Genomic DNA, 18,520 nt, shown 5'->3' on the forward strand with positions numbered 1-18,520 from the left:
TACATTATTACTTATTCTATAGTCTACGTTAGCATTACATATTCTAAATTCCACACTAGCATAACACGACAATCCCTGTGTTTGCGTCGCTCGCCTGTTCTCCAGGATCTTCGGCCATGTCAGCCACCGCTCCGAGTGGCAGCTGGTGAAGATCGACTTCAGGTCCATCTTCAACAGGAGGTGCACGGAGGCGGACTACCAGACCTGGCACCTCCATGACCAGGTGGGTACACAGCGCCTCGGGGACCCCACAGATCAACCCGCAGCCCCCGTGTGGCTTCTGTTCACGTGGATGAAACGGATGGGATGAGATTTGCATAAATATCAGCACTTTGTGTAAAGTTTTTTTATTTATTTCATCCACAACAACAGGGTTAGTTTTTTTTGTTTCCCCCCCGATCTCTGATCACGTCTTTGTCACGTTGTAGGCATGAATCTGTTTTGGGTAAGATATTAAAATCTGCATTTCAAGACTGGCTTCGAGTCTTTCGCCTGCGGCCCCGATTTGTATTCTTTATTTATTTCATATATTTTCACTTCCATGCAGCTGTATATCCAAAAAGCCCCCGAAGTGATAAAATTGAATTAATGATCTATTATTCTAAATAAAAGCTGTCAGCTTTTTTCGCACACCATTTTTATAGTCCAAAGTGTGTCCCGGAAATGCTGGGGGGCCTGTCTCCTTCATAAGTGCCGTCTCCTTAAAGTTTGGACCGCAGAAAGGTTGGCTTGATCAGGAGCCAGGACTTCACTTGCTAAGAAAACATTTAGATGTCTCTCTCCGAATTCCCACACCCAACCTCACTCCACCCCACTGCCTTGAGCGTGGTAATGCACTGCGGGTAGTAAAATTGAGGACTTTTCCAACACACCCATAAAATATCCGCTGTTGATTCCTGAGGATGATGGAAGTCGGTCCCCACTGTGTGTATGCACTGATGGAAAACGGAAATACATCCACCTGGTCGCGTCCACTTAGTTCCCTTGCCTTCAATTACTTAAAGTCAAACACATGCGTCTGGCAGGGAGTTCACAGCATGGGGGGACATCACGCTAGGCTAGCAGTCATGTAGCAAGGCCTTAAAAGACTGCGGTGCTGTGAGAACAGCTGCCAGCGTTTCTGAAATATCTCACTTGTGACACCTATTGTACAGCTGAAGAATTGTCTTCCCGGAACACTATTTATGTCATGAAGCAAAAGCAGTTTTTCTGAAATGCTTGCATTCCAGAATAGCCACTTCAAAAGCGCATGTTTGTTCGATCTGAGCTTTTTTTTTCTCCTTCTGTTTATCTATATATATGTATACATATATATATATATTATTTATCCTTTTTTTTGTTTGCCCACAGTAATGGATTGGTGTTAGCTTAATAAGAGTTTTTTCTTGGTAAGCTCAAACCTATGTACCGCATCGAGGGCAATCTCAGCCCAGGCCCAGACGTACTCAAGCAGCACACACATTTCAAGGAGCTCAGCAAATCGTTGGGATATATTGTTGTTTTTTTGCGCAGCCCATTTCGAAAACAAATGACTCTGAATAAAGTCTCAGTGAACTAACCTCTCCTCCCTTCCTCTCTCACTCTGCAAATGCATCAGCGCTACTTTGTTTTGTTTTTTCCCATTTATTTATCTATTTATTTATTTATTCTTTTTTAAATTTATACTCTCCGATATGGCCACAAGGGGGAGCCGTGCCTCATGGGTGTGAAGAGGATCTACAGGAAGCTGAAGCCCACGGCCAGGTGTGTCATGGGGAAGCGGTACTCGGTCACCATGACGTCGGCGCCCTGCGACTGCACCGAGGCAGACTTTGAGTGGTGAGTGTCTGGGGTAGGGGGTGGGGGGGAGGGTGTTTCTCTGCCTAAGCAGTTGACTCGCCTGGCTAGGTGACAGGTATAAATACCATAATGAATCAGTGGGATGGAACATAAATCCACCAAGGAGGGGAAACGACCACACTCATCAATCGCTGCCGTGTTAGTCCCCTAATTTATCCTCAGGTTAGGGTTTTGATATCTGCCGTGGAGCGGTTATGTTTATGCAGTCTAGCGCTCCATTAATCTATTGTATCAGCCACTTGAAAGGTCATTGAGAATATACACTCAAGCTATTGGAAGTATTTTAAGTTGTTGATGCACAATATTTGACTTCCCTCGATACTTTGTGGGTCCTTGATGGGTCCTCCTTCTAGTCGAAAGTATGGGAGACGAACTGCTGAACAGAAAACACAGAAGATCACCGTCATGGACACAGTTAGACCGGTGGACGGGCTGTCAGATTGTCTGGGATGCTAAGTGGAAACTGTTCAAGTACTCCCCTCGACTCCCATGTGATCTGTCTGTGTGCACATGCTATTACGATCCGACCGTCGGCTATAGCCCTGCTTGAACGCACACTGTCATACTATAAGAGGTTCCACCGGAGTCACCACCATACAGAGTAGGCTCTGGCTCATATACATACACACTAGCGTTGACACATAAATAAATATATACCGTGCACACACACACACACATTCACTCTACCACGCACACAAAACACACACACACTAGCGCGCACATGACCGCCGAAACACTACCACGCACGCACACACACACACACACACACACAAAACACACGCACACTGACCCACTACCACACTAACTACTGCAGACAAACTTCCACACACACACACGCACACTACCGTTGACACACTACCACACACACACACAACCGTTTATCATTTGCTAGTTTAATCGTTCGATATTCTGACTCTGATTATTTGAATATTGCGGGAGCGCTTTGAGGATACGCAAACCTTAAACGGGGATTAAGGCTTTCAGGCCATCGGGCCTTAATGGTTTCAGTAGGGTTTTAATAATGACATATATAGCTCCTATTTCAATGTGAATGCGAGTCCAATAGACACCAAAAAGCTCTACCTACTAACAATAACTTGGTGTTTATTCAGTCAACTAGAATAGAACAGGTAGAAATGTTTTTCCTTGAATGGCAATCTGTCCCGAACAATAACACCTGTCTTTGATTTACCACCGGGTAAACAGCCCTCGTCCGGCTGTGAAATATACTCAAAACTTTGCACAATGCTCAAACCACCTATTTGCTACCTGATAATTGGAACTGATGTCAGGCTTACTCTCAAACTTTGGAAACCCATTTGTATTCGGAAACTTTAACCAAATCGGACTCGCGCTGATGAGGGGATCCAAAGGCCGCTGACGGGATGTTGTTGTTTTGCTATTTTGTTTTACCAATTGAACCACTTAAAAACGACACTGGAGGAAAAACAATCACTAGATAAAAACCCGATCCTGGAGCAACGGTCTCCGCCCGCTACGTTTACAGGCAGTGAAAGATAAACACCACAATATTTTCCTTTTGTTTTTCTCCGCTGAATATTCAGATATTTGTTTGGAAACCCAAGGTATATTCAGGCCAACCCCTTTCTACCACAGACACACAACAACAGACACACTGCTGCAGACGCACTACCACAGACACACTACCACAGACACACTACTACAGACACACTACCACAGACACACTGCTACAGACACACAACAAAAGACACACTGCTGCAGACGCACTACCACAGACACACTACCACAGACACACTACCACAGACACGCTACCACAGACACGCTACCACAGACACACTACCACAGACACACTACTTCAGACACACTACCACAGACGCACTACCACAGACGCACTACCACAGACACACTAACACAGACACACTACCACAGACACACTACCACAGACGCACTACCACAGACACACTAACACAGACACACTACTACAGACACGCTACCAAAGACACACTGCTACAGACACACTACCACAGACACACTACCACAGACACACTACCACAGACACACTACCACAGACACACTACTACAGACACACTAATACAGACACACTACAGACACACTGTTACAGACACACTACTACACACTGCTGCAGACACAAGACTACATACACACTGTTACAGACACAAAACAACAGACACACTACTACAGACACACTGCTACAGACACACTGCCACAGACACACTGCTACAGACACATTAATACAGACACACTGCTACAGACACTGTTACATACACACTGCTGAAGACACACTACATGTGAACACAGAAACACTGCACATTACCCAACCGTTACTCATTCATTAATGTTGTGGTTTCATTGTTTTTCTAATGTTGCTCTTGTGGTTTTGTCAAAACTCATTCATCACCGAGGCTAATGGCTTTCATTAACGGTGTTCTAGTCCTAACGTCCGTTTGCGTGTCACATTAATTGGCCCAATGTGTTCGACAGCGCGTATTTGACCCGGGCTCATTTAACAGGACAAATAATGGCGTTGTTAGAAACATCCTAAAAATTGTTTTAGTGCTGTTGCCGGTAGCTGTAGCATTACCAAAACCAATCACCCGAAAGGCTCTCCAAAATAAAATGAAAAATGTAGCAATATTTGAGTTTAGCATCAACAGGTAAGTATATGCTGATGTACTTACCTGCTTACATCACCATAATTTGGGATTTTATGCTCTGCAAACATTAACTGATTTTCCCAAAGCTCTGTAGCGGTGTTGTTTTGTTCTGGCTCACTGATTGGCTGGCTCTTTGCAGTGACTACGGCTACGACCGCAGAACGGACGGCAAGTGTAGCCCCGCCTTCTGGTTCCACCCGTCCTCCATGTCCCGGAGCTGCACCACTGGGACAACGTTCCTCAGAAGCACTGGGTAAGTAAAGGCCTGGGGGCTTTCAAAAGAATGAGTCTCGCAGTGGAGTGAATGGGGGCTTTTTCCCCTTTTTTTGCTTTGTATTAGAACAGCAAACACAAAAAGGGCCATAACTAATCCACTTTTCCTGATGGGAGACTGAAACATCCTGTCCCGGACACGGACGTTGTTAGGAAAAGTGTGTGTAAAGGATTCAAATCAACAGGTGGTTTGACGTATGTAGGGGGACGGGATGGGCGGCAGGAAGGAGTGGGGCAGTTTACCTCAGCCCGGTGCCATAAAATAGGGCTCCTGTGGCCGAGATTTGAGCAGAATAGACCCGGGCTGATGGGACCTTTCCCCAGAGAGGGGGAGGGAGGGGGGGGGGAGGTCACCTTAGCCCAGCGCTATAACATGGTAAGACTACCTGGTCCTAGATAAGATCAGAACAGAACTTGGCTTAGGTGAGGTGACCTCTTTCCTCCCAGCCTCTCCACCTTGGAGGGGTGACGGAGGTGGGAGGGGGGGAGGACTCACCATACCATGATAGGACTGCTGGCTGCAGTGCTACCATCAGAATAGAGATCAGAAAAGAGGTAAGAATAGAGATCAGAATGGAACTGGGCTGTGGTATCTTCCTCCCTTCCTCCCCCCTCCCCCATGGAGCATTGCCTGCAGCAACTGCATTGTCGGCGAGCCAGGTACATTGCACATTCAGGTGAGCCGTGTGGAGGGTGGGACTTTGGGGGGGAGACAGACATTAGCCTTGTGAAAGTACAGGGACAGGCCCCGGGAACACAGCACAACCCCCTTGAATGATCAAGTGCGTGATTGTGATAATATCTCCGAGCCAGCCAGCAGGGCGTGAAGGACGAGGTTTTGGTGCATGCTGTCGGCGGGAGCTTGCAAACGAAATTTCAATCAGGGTCATTTCCACGTACTTGAATACGTGATCAGGGAGGGTCACAACACAGAGACGTATTTAATCGCCCGGGAGGGAACCTGATTGTCGGCGCGTTTTAGCTTGTTGTTCCCCCCCCTCGGCCTGGACGGTGTGATATGTATGCATGGGACTAGCTTCCCTTATGTTGTTTTGGTTGATTCTTAAATGACCTAGAAACGCGCTGTGCATGTCTTTTACCATTACCACATGATTGAAGAGGCCTTAAACGTCCTAATGGAGTTATGGACAGCCGCAGGTTGATGTAAGACCTGTGCATTATGGACTGTAGGTTTCAACTCTGAGCAAGCAGTTATCTGTGTGCCTGTGTGGCTATGACTGCACGATATGAGATGTTTTTGTTTTTCAACTTCCTGCATCTTAACCAAAGAAATAGCAGTTCAGTGAGGCAGGAGAGAAAATCATGTTCGCATTCGGCCTGTTCTTTTCGGGGTGCAGCCGGTAATATGAGAGTTCAGAAGCACTCCAGTCCTGCCCTGTAATCGCGCTCGGAGTGAAATGGCTGCCTGTTATTTATGAACAGATTTTCTACTCTGTTCCCCCATCTGTGTGTACCTGCGCCTGTGTTTGTGTGCGTTATGGTCCTATCTGTGTGTGCCTGTGTGTGTGTGTGTGTGTGTTGGTGTTCCTTTGTATGTGTACCTGTGCCTGTGTGTGTTTGTGTGTGTGTGTGTCCCTATCTGTGTGTACTTGTATTTGTGTGTCCCTATCTGTGTGTTCTTGTGACTGTATGTATGTGTGTGTGTGTGTTGTGTCCCTCTCTGCGTACCCGTGCCTGTGCCTATCTGTGTGCACCTACCTGTGTGTGTGTGTGTGTGTGTGTGTTGTGTCTCTCTCTCTGCGTACCCGTGCCTGTGCCTATCTGTGTGCACCTACCTGTGTGTGTGTGTGTGTGTGTGTGTGTGTGTGTGTGTGTGTGTGTGTGTGTGTGTGTGTGTGTGTGTGTTGTGTCTCTCTCTGAGTTTACCTGTGTGTGTGTGTGTTGTGTACCTTTCTGTGCTTACCTGTGTGTGTGTGTGTATGTGTGTGTGTGTGTGTGTGTCCTCCAGCTACAGGAAGGTTGTCTCCAATAACTGCACGGCGGGGGTGATCGCCGAGTACACGTCCAGGCGGCAGCGCTGTCCGGTCCAGGCGCCCCGGGGCTTGCACCTGGTCACGGGAGAGGGCACGCTGACCGCCACGCTGGCCGCCAACGTCACCTTCCTCGTCTTCCTGGAGGAGGTGAGCCAATCAGTGGTGGAGCAGAGTAGAACACCAACCGGAAGTGGGAGAGGGTCGGGCGGCAGTAGCTCAGGAGGTAGAGCGGGTTGGCTGGTAACCGGGAGGTTGGCGGTTCGATCCCCGGCTCCTCCTAGCTGAGCGTCGAGGTGTCCCTGAGCTAAGGCACTTCACCCTGACCGCTCCCGACGAGCTGGCTGTCGCCCTGCGTGGTTGACTCCGACGCCGATGTGTGAATGAATGGTTGTAAGTCACTTTGGATAAAATGCGTCAGTAAAAGTCCCCTAAATGTAAATGTACAATTTAAAAAAGAGGTTGTGGGTCAGAGGAGGTGATTGTGTGATGGACTGTGCGTACGCCTAGAAGAAAACGTGTGAATGAACGGGCGTGGCAGACAAGGGGATGGTGGTAGACAGGGTGAGTGAAAGCAGATACAGACTTTGAGATGTAGGGATACCTAATTCGAACAGTTTAAAATATTGGAGCTCTGTGGATCCTTTTATCACCAAGAGTGCCTGGAACGGCAAATCAAATTTCAGTCATGAAGAAAATTATGCGAGTAAAGGAAATCTGTCTTTTACTTTCGGTTGGCATAGTGCCAGCCAAAGTCCCAGTGTAGTCCCCGCTCCTGTAGTTAGTACGGATATCAAGTTATTTCCATTTATGTGGATAATAACTGTGATTTATCCATGAAATGCCTGGGACGTGAAATGATGGGGAACGTCGTTGGATGCACAGTTTGGCTTTGGTATAATTGCAACCAATGTTCTTTTATTGCTTTTTTTTTTTTTTGCTTTTTATATGTGTGTGTTTGTGTGTCATCTTTCGTGAGGGGCAAAATACTGGATGGTGAGAGCCGGTGGCGTTAATATCGGTAATGCGGACAGTGCGGTCGCATTGGGGCCTGGAGCCCTTGGGGGCCACTGGGTGTGGGCCCCCCACTGAGAGGTCCAGGGCCCCGTCAGGGCGGGTTTTATTTGGGGTCAATAGACGATTTGATGGAACAACTGTGTGGGTTCTGGGATATTCTTGAAGTTAACTGCTTGAAGTCAAGGGTTATAATGCACTTCACTGAGGTCACTTACAGCTGTCATCGAATAAAGAAAAAGTTTGTCTATTATAAGACTCATTTAAAAGAGATTAGAGCGGCCATTAATGACGGTTATTACTGGGAGATATGAGAGAGGTTATAGAGAAGGTCCTGGAAAGTACCTGGAACATGATAGGCCAAAAAGAGCAGGTACCCTGATGACCTGATTCTCGTGTTTGATTGGTTGGATGTGTGGGAGTGGTCCCCGCTGAAGGCAACTTTAACGATCAGCCGTGGAATGATCGTTAAAGTTCATCTCAGCAATGTCCTGTGTCTTGGTTTAGCCGTCAGACGTGTGATTTTGTACTTAATGTATGTGTCTTCCGTTCAATGCACTTTCTGTGCACTTTGAAGAAGTCCAACTTTCCTGCTGCAGGCAGGAAGGCTGGGCCTTAACGAGCGTCCTGATCATCCTCATCCCCACTGCCTCACGGTTGTCGTGGTGCTTGTCTCCCAGGGCGACGGCAGCAGCACCAGCGTGACGCTGGACTTCGGCGACGGCCACGCCCTCACCTACTCCAACGTGAGCTCCGTGGATGGTGGAGTGCGGCACGTGTACAAGGCGGTGGGGATCTACCGCGTGGCGGCCAGCGCCCAGAACCACCTGGGCTCGGACGCCGCCGTGCTCTACCTGCACGTCACATGTGAGGCCGTAACCGTGGCGACGGGATTCAAGCGACGGTCTATCCCTCTTGACCCCCATGTTTTGGCTTTTTGTATGTTTTGGAGTTTTTCTCTGTTTTCGTTTTCAATTGCCGATTCTCCGAAGGGTTTCCTTTGCATTTTTTTTGTTCCCTCAACCCCGACCCCTACGCCGTCCCACTCCCCTCCCCCTTCCTTCCCTGTCTTCCGTTTAACCCGCCTCAATCTCACGATCGCCTCTCTTCTCCTCCTTCACCGACGGCACCATCACATGGTGCGGCTGCTGCACCACGCAGAACAGCCCTTCCCCTCTCCCAGGAAACCTTTCCCCTCTGCTCAAAGCCCCAAACACGAATCCCATTTACCAGTCACTCAGCTCGGTGTCTGCATCCTGCACCCACAGAGGTGCTCCAAACCCCCCCCCCCTCTCCAACCACCCGACACATAACACACACAAACACAACGCAGCGACATCTCTCTCCCACATCCCCGTCAAACAACACCCCCCACACCCACCCCACCCTACCTCCCGCCCCTCACCGCTTGGGGTCTCCTCAGTTGTGACGGATGTGACGGCGCCCGCTCCTATTGATCAGGGAGCGCTGAGAACCCCTCAGCACACAATCTGTCTCTGTCTCTCTCTCGCCTCTCTGGCTCTCAGTGTCTTTCTATCTGTCTCTCTGTCTGTGTCCCTCTCTCCCTCTTCCCCCTCTCCCCCTCTTTCTCTCCCCCTCTCCCCTCTCTCTCTCTCTCTCTCTCTCTGTCTCCCTCTCTCTCTCTCTTTCTCTTTCTCTTTCTCTCCCCCTCTCTTTCTGTCTCCCTCTCCCTCTCTCTCTGTCTCTTTCTTTCTCTGTCTCTGTATCTCCTCATCTCTCTCTCTCTGTCTCTCTGTCTCTGTCTTTCTCTCTGTCTCTGTATCTCTCTCTCTCTTTATCTCTCTCTCTGTCTCTGCCTTTCTCTCTGTCTCTGTATCTCTCTCGCTCTCTCTGTCTCTGTCTTCTTCTCTGTCTCTGTATCTCTCTCTCTCTCTCTGTCTCTCTCTGTCTCTCTCTCCCTATCTCTGTTCCTATCTCTCTCCCTCTCTCTGTCTATGTCTCTCTCTCTCTCTCCCTCTCTCTGTCTCTCTCTCCCTATCTCTGTTCCTGTCTCTCTCTCTGTCTCTGTGTGTGTGTGTCTCTCTCTCTCCCTCTCTCTGTCTCTCTGTCTCTCTCTCTCTCTCTCTCTCTCTCTCTCCCTCTCTCTGTCTCTCTGTCTCTCTCTCCCTATCTCTGTTCCTGTCTCTCTCTCTCCCTCTCTCTGTCACAGTCTGTCACTTCCCCCGATTGGCCCGCCGTAGAGCGCCTGCCGACGGAGTCACCTTGGGCACCGATATGAGAAATAACACACAGATGGCAGCTGCCGGCACCCTGCCGCAAGAGAGGGTTCACGGCGAAATGAACCTGCCTCGGTCCCCCCATCCCCCCAACCTCCTCTCCTCATCCCTCCCCCGCTGCCCCCACAAACAACGCCTTCCTCCCTCCACACACAACGCCTTCCTCCCTCCACACACAACGCCTTCCTCCCTCCACACACAACCCCTTCCTCCCTCCTCAAACAACGCCTTCCTCCCCTCCTCAAACAACGCCTTCCTCCCTCAGAACATAAGCTTATTGCTGCCAGAGAAGTTGGCGTATCCATCGATCTATCCTCTCGGCTTTATGCAGTGTTGCACAGCAGGGGATGGGGGCAAATTGGTGTTTGCTGTAATGTTTTTGTGTGTGTCTGTGTGTGTGGGTGTGTGTGTGTGTGTGTGTGTGTGTGTTTGTGTGTGTGTGAAGGGTGTGTATGTGTGATATGGGTGTGTTTGTTGTGTGACGTATCTGTGTTTATGTGTGTGTATGTGATGTACGCTTGTGGGTATGTGTGTATGTGCCTGTGTGGTGTATGCCTGTGTGCATATGCGTGTCTATCTATGTATGTGTTTTTGATGCGTCGTGTGTGTGTGTGTGTGTGTGTGTGTGCCCGAGCAGGTCAGCTGGACTACATCCACCTGGTGGCCCCCTTCGTGGCGGTGAGGAACAAGGAGGTGAACCTGACGGCCGTGCTGTGGCCGGGCCAGGTTGGCACAGTCACCTACATCTGGTGGATAGGCAACAGCAGCGAGGTGGGCCGGGCACACTGTACACACACTGTACACACACGATGTACACACTGATGATGTACACCAAAAACTATGTATAGATTTTAATTTATGGCAAACTGCCCACATACACCTTGTGCCAAGTTGTATGCGGCAGTTTGCCATAAATTAAAATCTATACATGTTTTTTCCAATCATTTACATTTACATTTACATTTATGGCATTTAGCAGACGCTTTTATCCAAAGCGACATACAATAAGTGCATTTGTTACAATAAGTACATTTGTCCTAAGAAGTGAAACAATATATCGCTGTCGGTACAGTAAAGATGTTCATAGAACCAAGTGCAAGTATTACAATCGCTATGCTAACCCATTCCCCATGTAAAGCAATGATAGCAGGTACTGTAGATGCTACACAATTAAGTACCTTGAATCATTTGGGTTCGCGGGGGATTTGAATATAACGTTATTTTGAAAAGATAGAGCAATGCCCCTCTCTCTCTCGCTCTCTCTCTCCGTCTCTCTTATATTCGCACAAGTTATGAACACCGTCTCAGCTCTTAGTTATTGTGTGTGAGTGTGTGTGGACGACGGCTGGTTTAAACAGACTCACCCCAGCCATCATCCACACACACTTCCCACATATTGACTTGTTTTCATGCGGGGTGATGATCTCGACAGGGTAGGAAAAGCTCCAAGTGTAGATCACAGTCTAGCCGCAGGCGCCCTTGAGCAAGATGCCTAGCTCTTCGCCGGAAATGAACAACATTAACTCAGTCGTTTTGGATAAAAGCGCCCTTCTAAACGACTCCGTCGTGAGCGGCGCATCTGCCTTGGTGCGATAGCATGCTGTTTGCTCAAATGAGCCAACGTTTGCGTCGTCAATCATCCTAATAGAAGGGTGGCTTTTTACGAAAGCCCACCTCAATTGTTATTCAAACCACAGCTGCAAAGGTGACACAAAGCAGAAACACATTTACAGTTGAGGTCAAAAGGAATGCTTTTTTTCTTAACTGTATGCAATTTTTTTATGTCAACACCAGCTAAAACGGCTGTTTCAATTTGGCAGGCTCCCCGGATAAAATACTGGTGTGTTGAGCTCAAAATGTGTTCTTTACAGTGTGCATTGATTCCCACTTGGTTGCAGGGCTAGTGTTCTGTATTTTTAGTGTTTTACCAGTCATCCGTCTTCCTGATTGTCTGGGTTCAGCATGTGGCACGGGGACCCCCATGGATGGACCAGTTAGACTTTCGACTGACAAACTGTTGAAGGATTAGTTTTTCTTTGGCAGACAGACCCAAAAAACTCTCTCTCTCTGTCTCTGTCTTTGTATGACGATCTCGCTCTCTCTCTCTCGCTCTCTCTCTCTCTCTCTCTCTCTCTCTCTCTCTCTCTCTCTCTCTCTCTCTCTCTCTCTCTCTCTCTCTGTCTCTGTCTCTTTCTCTGTGTCTCTCTCTCTCTCTCTCTCTCTCTCTCTCTCTCTCTCTCTCTCTCTCTCTCTCTCTCTGTCTCTTTCTCTGTGTCTCTCTCTCTCTCTCTCTCTCTCTCTCTCTCTCTGTCTCTTTCTCTGTGTGTGTCTCTCTCTCTCTCTCTCTCTCTCTCTCTCTCTCTCCCTCTCTCTCTCTCTCTCTCTCTCTCTCTCTCTGTCTCTTTCTCTGTGTCTCTCTCTCTCTCTCTCTCTCCCCCCCCCAGCAGCCGATCATCACCCTGGAGGGCAGTGTGGCGTGCACCTTCCCCCAGGAGGGGGACACCACGGTGACGGTGCAGGTGTCAGCAGGGAGCACCATCCTGCAGGATAGGAAGACCATCTCAGTGCACGGTGAGCTGGACCCCCATGGACCCCAACCCCCTGATCACCACCCTAGCCCTCCACTGGTCACGCTTATACACACCTCCACTTATACATACACAGTCACTGGTGAAGAATCCTTAACGAGATATGTTCTTTATTACAGATATATTGATATATCGATACATATTTGATGTGTATCAACCTATAGTGATATATATATATATCGATACAAATATATATATGTATATATATAGATATCAATAGCTATACTTAGACCCTAGATCGATGTAGATCTAGGCACTGATATCTAGATGTAAAGCTACTTATATCTATCGCTATAGCTCTAGATCGAGATATATGTAGCTCACATCTATATATATAAACATATCGATATCTAGGTCTGTATCCATACAGCTCTAGATCTAGATGTTGATATAGCTTTAGAGATATAGACAACTACATCTAAATCGATCTCCCGCTCCCTATTGCATATAAAGTACATATCTATATTAAGGTCTAAATCGATTTAGATCTAGGTATATGTAGCTTTATACCTATATATCTTAAAATCAATGGACTTTGTGGATTGGGGCCAGCATGATCTAACATGGATCGGTTTCTGTCTCTCTCCCAGAGGTGTTCAGGTCTCACCTGCTGTCCTTCTCGGCAAATCTGGACGACCACAACCCCGAGGTGGCTGAGTGGAGGCTGGACCTGAGCAGGGTCATCCGGACCTCTCTCATCCAGGTAGAACCTCCCTCTCCCTCCTCCCTCCCTGCCTCCAACCCCTCCCTCCCAGTCCCGTGCGTCGTGCTCTGGTGCCTTGGGAGGCAGTTTCTTCTGACAGCTGACATGATCCCTGTTCAGCCACCTCACACCTAAGTGACCCATGGGGAGGGGAGTGTTTGGTCAGAGTGGCGGGATTGGTCGATCGGCTCCAGGGACGTGACGTTTGATTGGTCGAGGGACTCCAGCGACGTGACGTTTGATTGGTTGAATGACTCCAGCGAAGTGACGTTTGATTGGTCGAGGGACTCCAGCGACGTGACGTTTGGTTGGTTGAATGACTCCAGCGACGTGACGGTCGCGATGTATGATCGGCAGCAGTGACCGCTATATGTTATATACACTGTCAATATACATTCTGTACGCATACATGCATAGCGTATATAGCATCATTACCACGTCTAATTCAAACAACACGCAGAGTGTGTACGTGTCCATGTTTAATGTTTTTATGTTTTTTCTTGTTTGTTTGCCTAAATTTCTCTGCTGAGATGAATAAAGTATATCTTATCTTATCTTATCTTAAATACCGTGGCGGTAATTACTGAAAAAGTAAAGTGTGTCAAGCCTATCCAACAGTTCTCTACGCCAGAGCCTACCAGCAGGCCCCCCTAAGGGCCCCAGTTCATGTTGGCAGCTCCACGCCGGGTAAGTGGCTAACGTTTCCCTGTGCCCCCTCCCCCCCTGCCAGGCTACAGCGGTGGGGGAGGAGCAGCTGCTGGTGGCCGTGCTGCCCGGCCTGCCCACCACCGCAGAGTTCTTCCTGCTGCCCGACCACAAGCCGGCGGAGGGGAAGCCCGAGAGCAGCGCCGCCCAGTTAGACCAGGTGGGCAACCGCCGCAACGCAAACACCTGTGTGTGTCTGTGTGTGTGTGTCTATATGTATGTTTATGAATGAGTGTGTGAAGGTGAATGGGTACGTGTAAGATTAGAGTCCAAGCCCAAAAACTCCTGGGTTAAATCTCTCCCTCCCCCCCCCCCCCCCCCCCCCCCCAATTGACACCTGTATGATCAGTCAGCCATATCCGTTCATTAATGACTGAATTAATGAATGAGCATTCATGAATGAGCATTAACTACACAATGAAGTTGCTTTTAACAAATGAGTCATTTATGGATCATAATGTCATCTGTAGATGTTTGTTTACCACTCTCTACAGCAGGAAGCCCTTCGCCAAAAATATTCAGAAGCATTATTGTTGGTGTGCGTCACGATAGTGACTGCTGTGAGTCATTCAGAAATCCTGTTAAAAACAAAGTGGGCGCATTCTGCTGTACCACCAGCAGAGGTCAGTGTTGCGCTGCTGAGTGGGCGCACCGCACGGCCATGACTAACTCGCCGTTCATTAACAAGAGTGACTCAGACTCCCCCCACTGGGAGGAGAAAGCGTGCCGTCTCACAGGAGCCCTGAGGAACAGTAAATCTCCTATCGATAGGAAGAGAGTCAGGCCCGGGGCCAAAGACCCAGTGTATTTTCCGTAGGACGGCGCCTATGTAACAATGTAACGTTTCCCGGAGAGGTATTCTGCAGACACGCCGGCAAAACAGACCCAGCAGGGAAATCAATGGCATTGTCTTCCGTCCTGCTCCTTCGCCTCTCTCCTTCCTCCTCTCTCCTCTTCCTCTCTCCTCTTCCTCTCTTTCTCACACTCCCTTTGTAAAGAATCCACTTCCTATCCTGAGTTAGGGTTACTTATGAATATTAATTCAAGGTTGGCCTCTTAGTTTGTTACACGGCTTATTAGAATATATAATAGATTTGCTGACCCTGGCACATGGGAGGGGGGTGGGGGGAATGTGTGTGGGGGAGGGGGAAGTGCTGATTATTCATGGCCATGTCTAAAATTAACCTTCTAAAAAGTGTAAAGGGAGCCATGAAGGACGAGAGGAATTACTTATATCACAATTAATTTAGCTGTGGAGGGGAGATGAGATGGATGAAGGTTTCGGTCGAGGGGTGTGGGGTGAGCGAGACTGAATGGATTTGTTTAGTCAGTGTCTCTTTTATTTCTAGTTCCTCTGCCTTTCTGTGAAACTCAGACCAGGCTGTTTTTCTTCTGCTTAATCAAGACCACCGCATTAAACATTACAAAGGCCGTGATCCAAGTAGAACATTACGATCAACGGTTATATCATTATGTGAGAATAAAACACCTCTCTTCTGCAGAGTGGGCCATGCAGCCTGTGGGAACACATTCGTAATAATAATAATAAAAGACTGATTATTCCTTTATGTCTATTATGTTCAACCCATTCACTGCATGGTCATATGAGGGTACAGAAACACATTTTGCAATATTATGGACATTTTGTAAGTTCTAAATTATCGTTTTTTGTGAATACAGCCACTTTATTTGCGAAAAGATAAACAAACTCCAAAAGCCTGTTTTCTCAGAGACACGTCTTGTTTCATAGCGTATCAAAATCTGTCTAGTTCTTCGTTGCTAATGACTCCAGATGCACCACTAGTGCTGCTTATATATAATGCAGGTCTGGTCCTCCCATACTCAAAGAAAAAGTTCTAACAATAGTTAGAAAAGTTCAAAGTGTGTCTAGCCTCACTGGGAACAAACCTAGACTTTTTAGTCTGAATAGTTGTCGGCATTTCATCAAAATTTCAATACAACCGATGCAGCCTTTAGACATATCTGTCAAAAAAATCCTCATCTGCGGTCGCATTTGCATTTCATTCGCATGCATTAAACATAGCAGGCAGTACTTTGCCAAATGTATTCACAATAATAGACCTCTCTCTCTCTCTCTCGCTCTCGCTCTGTGTCTCTCTCTCCCCCAGCTCTCTGAGGCGCTGCTCACCGCCCTGAAACAGAACCTGGTGCAGTTCACGCTGCGGCCGGGGGTCCAGGTCACGGTGCACTCAGCCCACCTGTCCGCAGGTAACACACCTGTACACACCCCACCGCCATCTTGTTTCATTTTAGCGGGGGGAGGGCTGCTATGTTATCCAGCCTCAGTGTAACATTAGGCATGTCGAGAAACGCGCTGACGATGAAATCAAGATACAGAGCAAGGAATTTTTTTCTTTAATTAAAGGCACAATATGCAAGTTATCTTCGTTTTGTAATATGCTCTGAAACACAGTCTGCGGCGTAGATGCTAGTTTTAAAGCTATATATGTATCTAGATCTAGTATTGCTCCAACTCTGATGAGAAATCCTGTGTTCGTTTTTTTTTTTTTAAGTGTCGCGTTTTGTTGATGGGAAAGTTTTGGAGAGTTCAATTTCTTTCAACTCAAAATTTCAACTTGAACTGTCGCTTGAAATCGCCAATCTTGCATATTGTACCTTTTAATTATTTGACTGCGCCCCCTCAACTAACAACCCCCAACCCTGTGTGTGATTGGCTCCCCACATGTAGCTACACAGAGACATTCAGAGAGTGAGCATCGTTACAAGTATGTGTGCCTCTTCCTATTGGAGATGCTGCTTCTGTCCTAGGGGGCTTATAAGACCACCAGTAAGAGATGCCAATACTATACCGTACTAAATGATGATTCATATTCTGTGCAACGCAGGCGCCAATTTACTGTCTTATGTTTTATGACATGATGCATGATTTAGCTGCGAGCAAAACACATCATTGGGGTCCCCTTTATGCTTTGTTGCTCTTCTGTCCTTTCCTTTATGTTATCTTGCATTGCAGCGCCCCAAGTGGACTTCAGTGAGAACCACAGCGGCTCGGCCATGCTAATGCTGCTATCTGTAGTGGTTGTGGGATTAGCGGTATTTGTCGTCTACAAATTCAAAAGGTAAAGTGTTCCCGGGATGTCACGTGTCTGTAAAGCCTTCATAACACACCTTGGGGTGAAAGTTATACAGCCTTGAGCCCTGACAGCTCCGTAAACAGTGTTAACAACCGAGTTGTGCTCGTCAAATGTCTACAAGGAACTTCGGACCGACTCGTGCACATTTTTTGAGTTTCGTATTTTCCTCACGACCTGGCAAGACGCCTGCCTCAAATCCATCTATTGATAGGTTCTTCCACACACACTCACAATACGTTGTAAATGTCAGTAGCTCCAAAGGTATTATCAATATTTAGGTGTGGGGGAAGTTGACCTTTTTGCAAAATGTTGAATAATTTCTTAGGGCCTGTAAGCAACTTCAAAGTGAAAAAGTCCCAGAGCGTCCGCAGGCAAGCTCAAAAGAAAGTTTAAACCTGTGGATAATTAGGGGGTTTCACAGAAACATATTGGCTAATGTGCATAACAAACAAAAAAAATAGCTTAGATTGCATAAACAGGAACCAGAGCCTTTACTTAAGAAAGTTGTGTCCGTCCTAGGAGCCTCAGGGACCTCCCGTGGTGTCGGTATTGCATGTATTTATCAGTGTTTTGTTGTATATGCACGGCCTCATTGTGAATCTTTTCTCAAGGAAGATCCCAGGCCTCAACGTCTATGCGCAAATGCAGAACGAAAAAGAGCAAGAAATGATCCAAAGTCCAGAAAGTCCGACAGATAGCACGCCCGACTCCCAGCGGGGCCTGGTGGCATCCTTGGAGATTCTGGACACAGAGTTCAACTCACGGCCCAACGGTAAAACACCAAGCACTCTTTGATTTTTCATGTTTTTCTCTCCCCGACACGACTTTCATTTGGAATGCGCCCTTGTGGCGGTGTGTGTCACTTGTCGTCATGTTGTCCCACCTGTCGTCGCTTTGTTTACAAGTGGCCCCGGCTAGGTTCCACCGCCACCCGTTACTGCCCCGAGGGTTGGCCGAGCCCGCCTCGGTCAGGAGTTGAATCCCACGGAGATACAGGCAAAAAAAGCAATGAAAAATCAATAAGTATGCACATTTGGATAACGACTCGCTTTTACAGTAATTCCTCTAACTCCTGGGTGCGTTCCTATTCTTTTTCCCCACCTTTCAGTATTTATTGTTCCCAACTTGGCTTGGTAGCTTGGATATCCTTTTTTCCCCTCTTTTTCTCCTATTTTTCCGCGCCTTTTTTGGTCTCACCTATTAACCGAGAAGGAGGTCTGATGTGTTGCGGCATCCCTGTTCCTGCCTGAATGGATTTATACCTTTCCTTTCACACATGAAACCTTGCTGGGGTTACGCGTTGCCGCTCTGTCTGCAGTGATCTTCTGCACTTTGCTATCAAACCTTGTCCTCCTCCCTGCGGCAGTTATCAAGATCTCCCGCTTTCGATCGAAAAA

General features: G+C 47.6%; 1 protein-coding gene across 1 annotated transcript in view; it reads left to right on the plus strand.

Annotated features, from left to right (window-relative positions):
- sorcs1 (sortilin-related VPS10 domain containing receptor 1) overlaps window positions 1–18,102 on the plus strand; it is a gene marked incomplete at both ends in the record, with an annotated part of 104,441 nt that extends 86,339 nt beyond the window's left edge. Inside the window, 13 exons of the mRNA XM_079759075.1 lie at window positions 106–223; window positions 1,685–1,818; window positions 4,636–4,749; window positions 6,739–6,910; window positions 8,455–8,641; window positions 10,649–10,782; window positions 12,456–12,582; window positions 13,190–13,302; window positions 14,033–14,167; window positions 16,137–16,236; window positions 17,003–17,108; window positions 17,735–17,895; window positions 18,029–18,102. Coding sequence (XP_079615201.1) covers window positions 106–223; window positions 1,685–1,818; window positions 4,636–4,749; window positions 6,739–6,910; window positions 8,455–8,641; window positions 10,649–10,782; window positions 12,456–12,582; window positions 13,190–13,302; window positions 14,033–14,167; window positions 16,137–16,236; window positions 17,003–17,108; window positions 17,735–17,895; window positions 18,029–18,102 — 1,675 coding nt within the window. The remainder of the gene's footprint in view (window positions 1–105; window positions 224–1,684; window positions 1,819–4,635; window positions 4,750–6,738; window positions 6,911–8,454; window positions 8,642–10,648; window positions 10,783–12,455; window positions 12,583–13,189; window positions 13,303–14,032; window positions 14,168–16,136; window positions 16,237–17,002; window positions 17,109–17,734; window positions 17,896–18,028) is intronic.
- Between the last annotated feature and the right edge of the window lie 418 nt (window positions 18,103–18,520).

The sequence above is a fragment of the Pollachius pollachius genome, assembly GCF_949987615.1.
Source record: "Pollachius pollachius genome assembly, chromosome: 2".
In the NCBI taxonomy this organism is placed as follows: domain Eukaryota; kingdom Metazoa; phylum Chordata; class Actinopteri; order Gadiformes; family Gadidae; genus Pollachius; species Pollachius pollachius.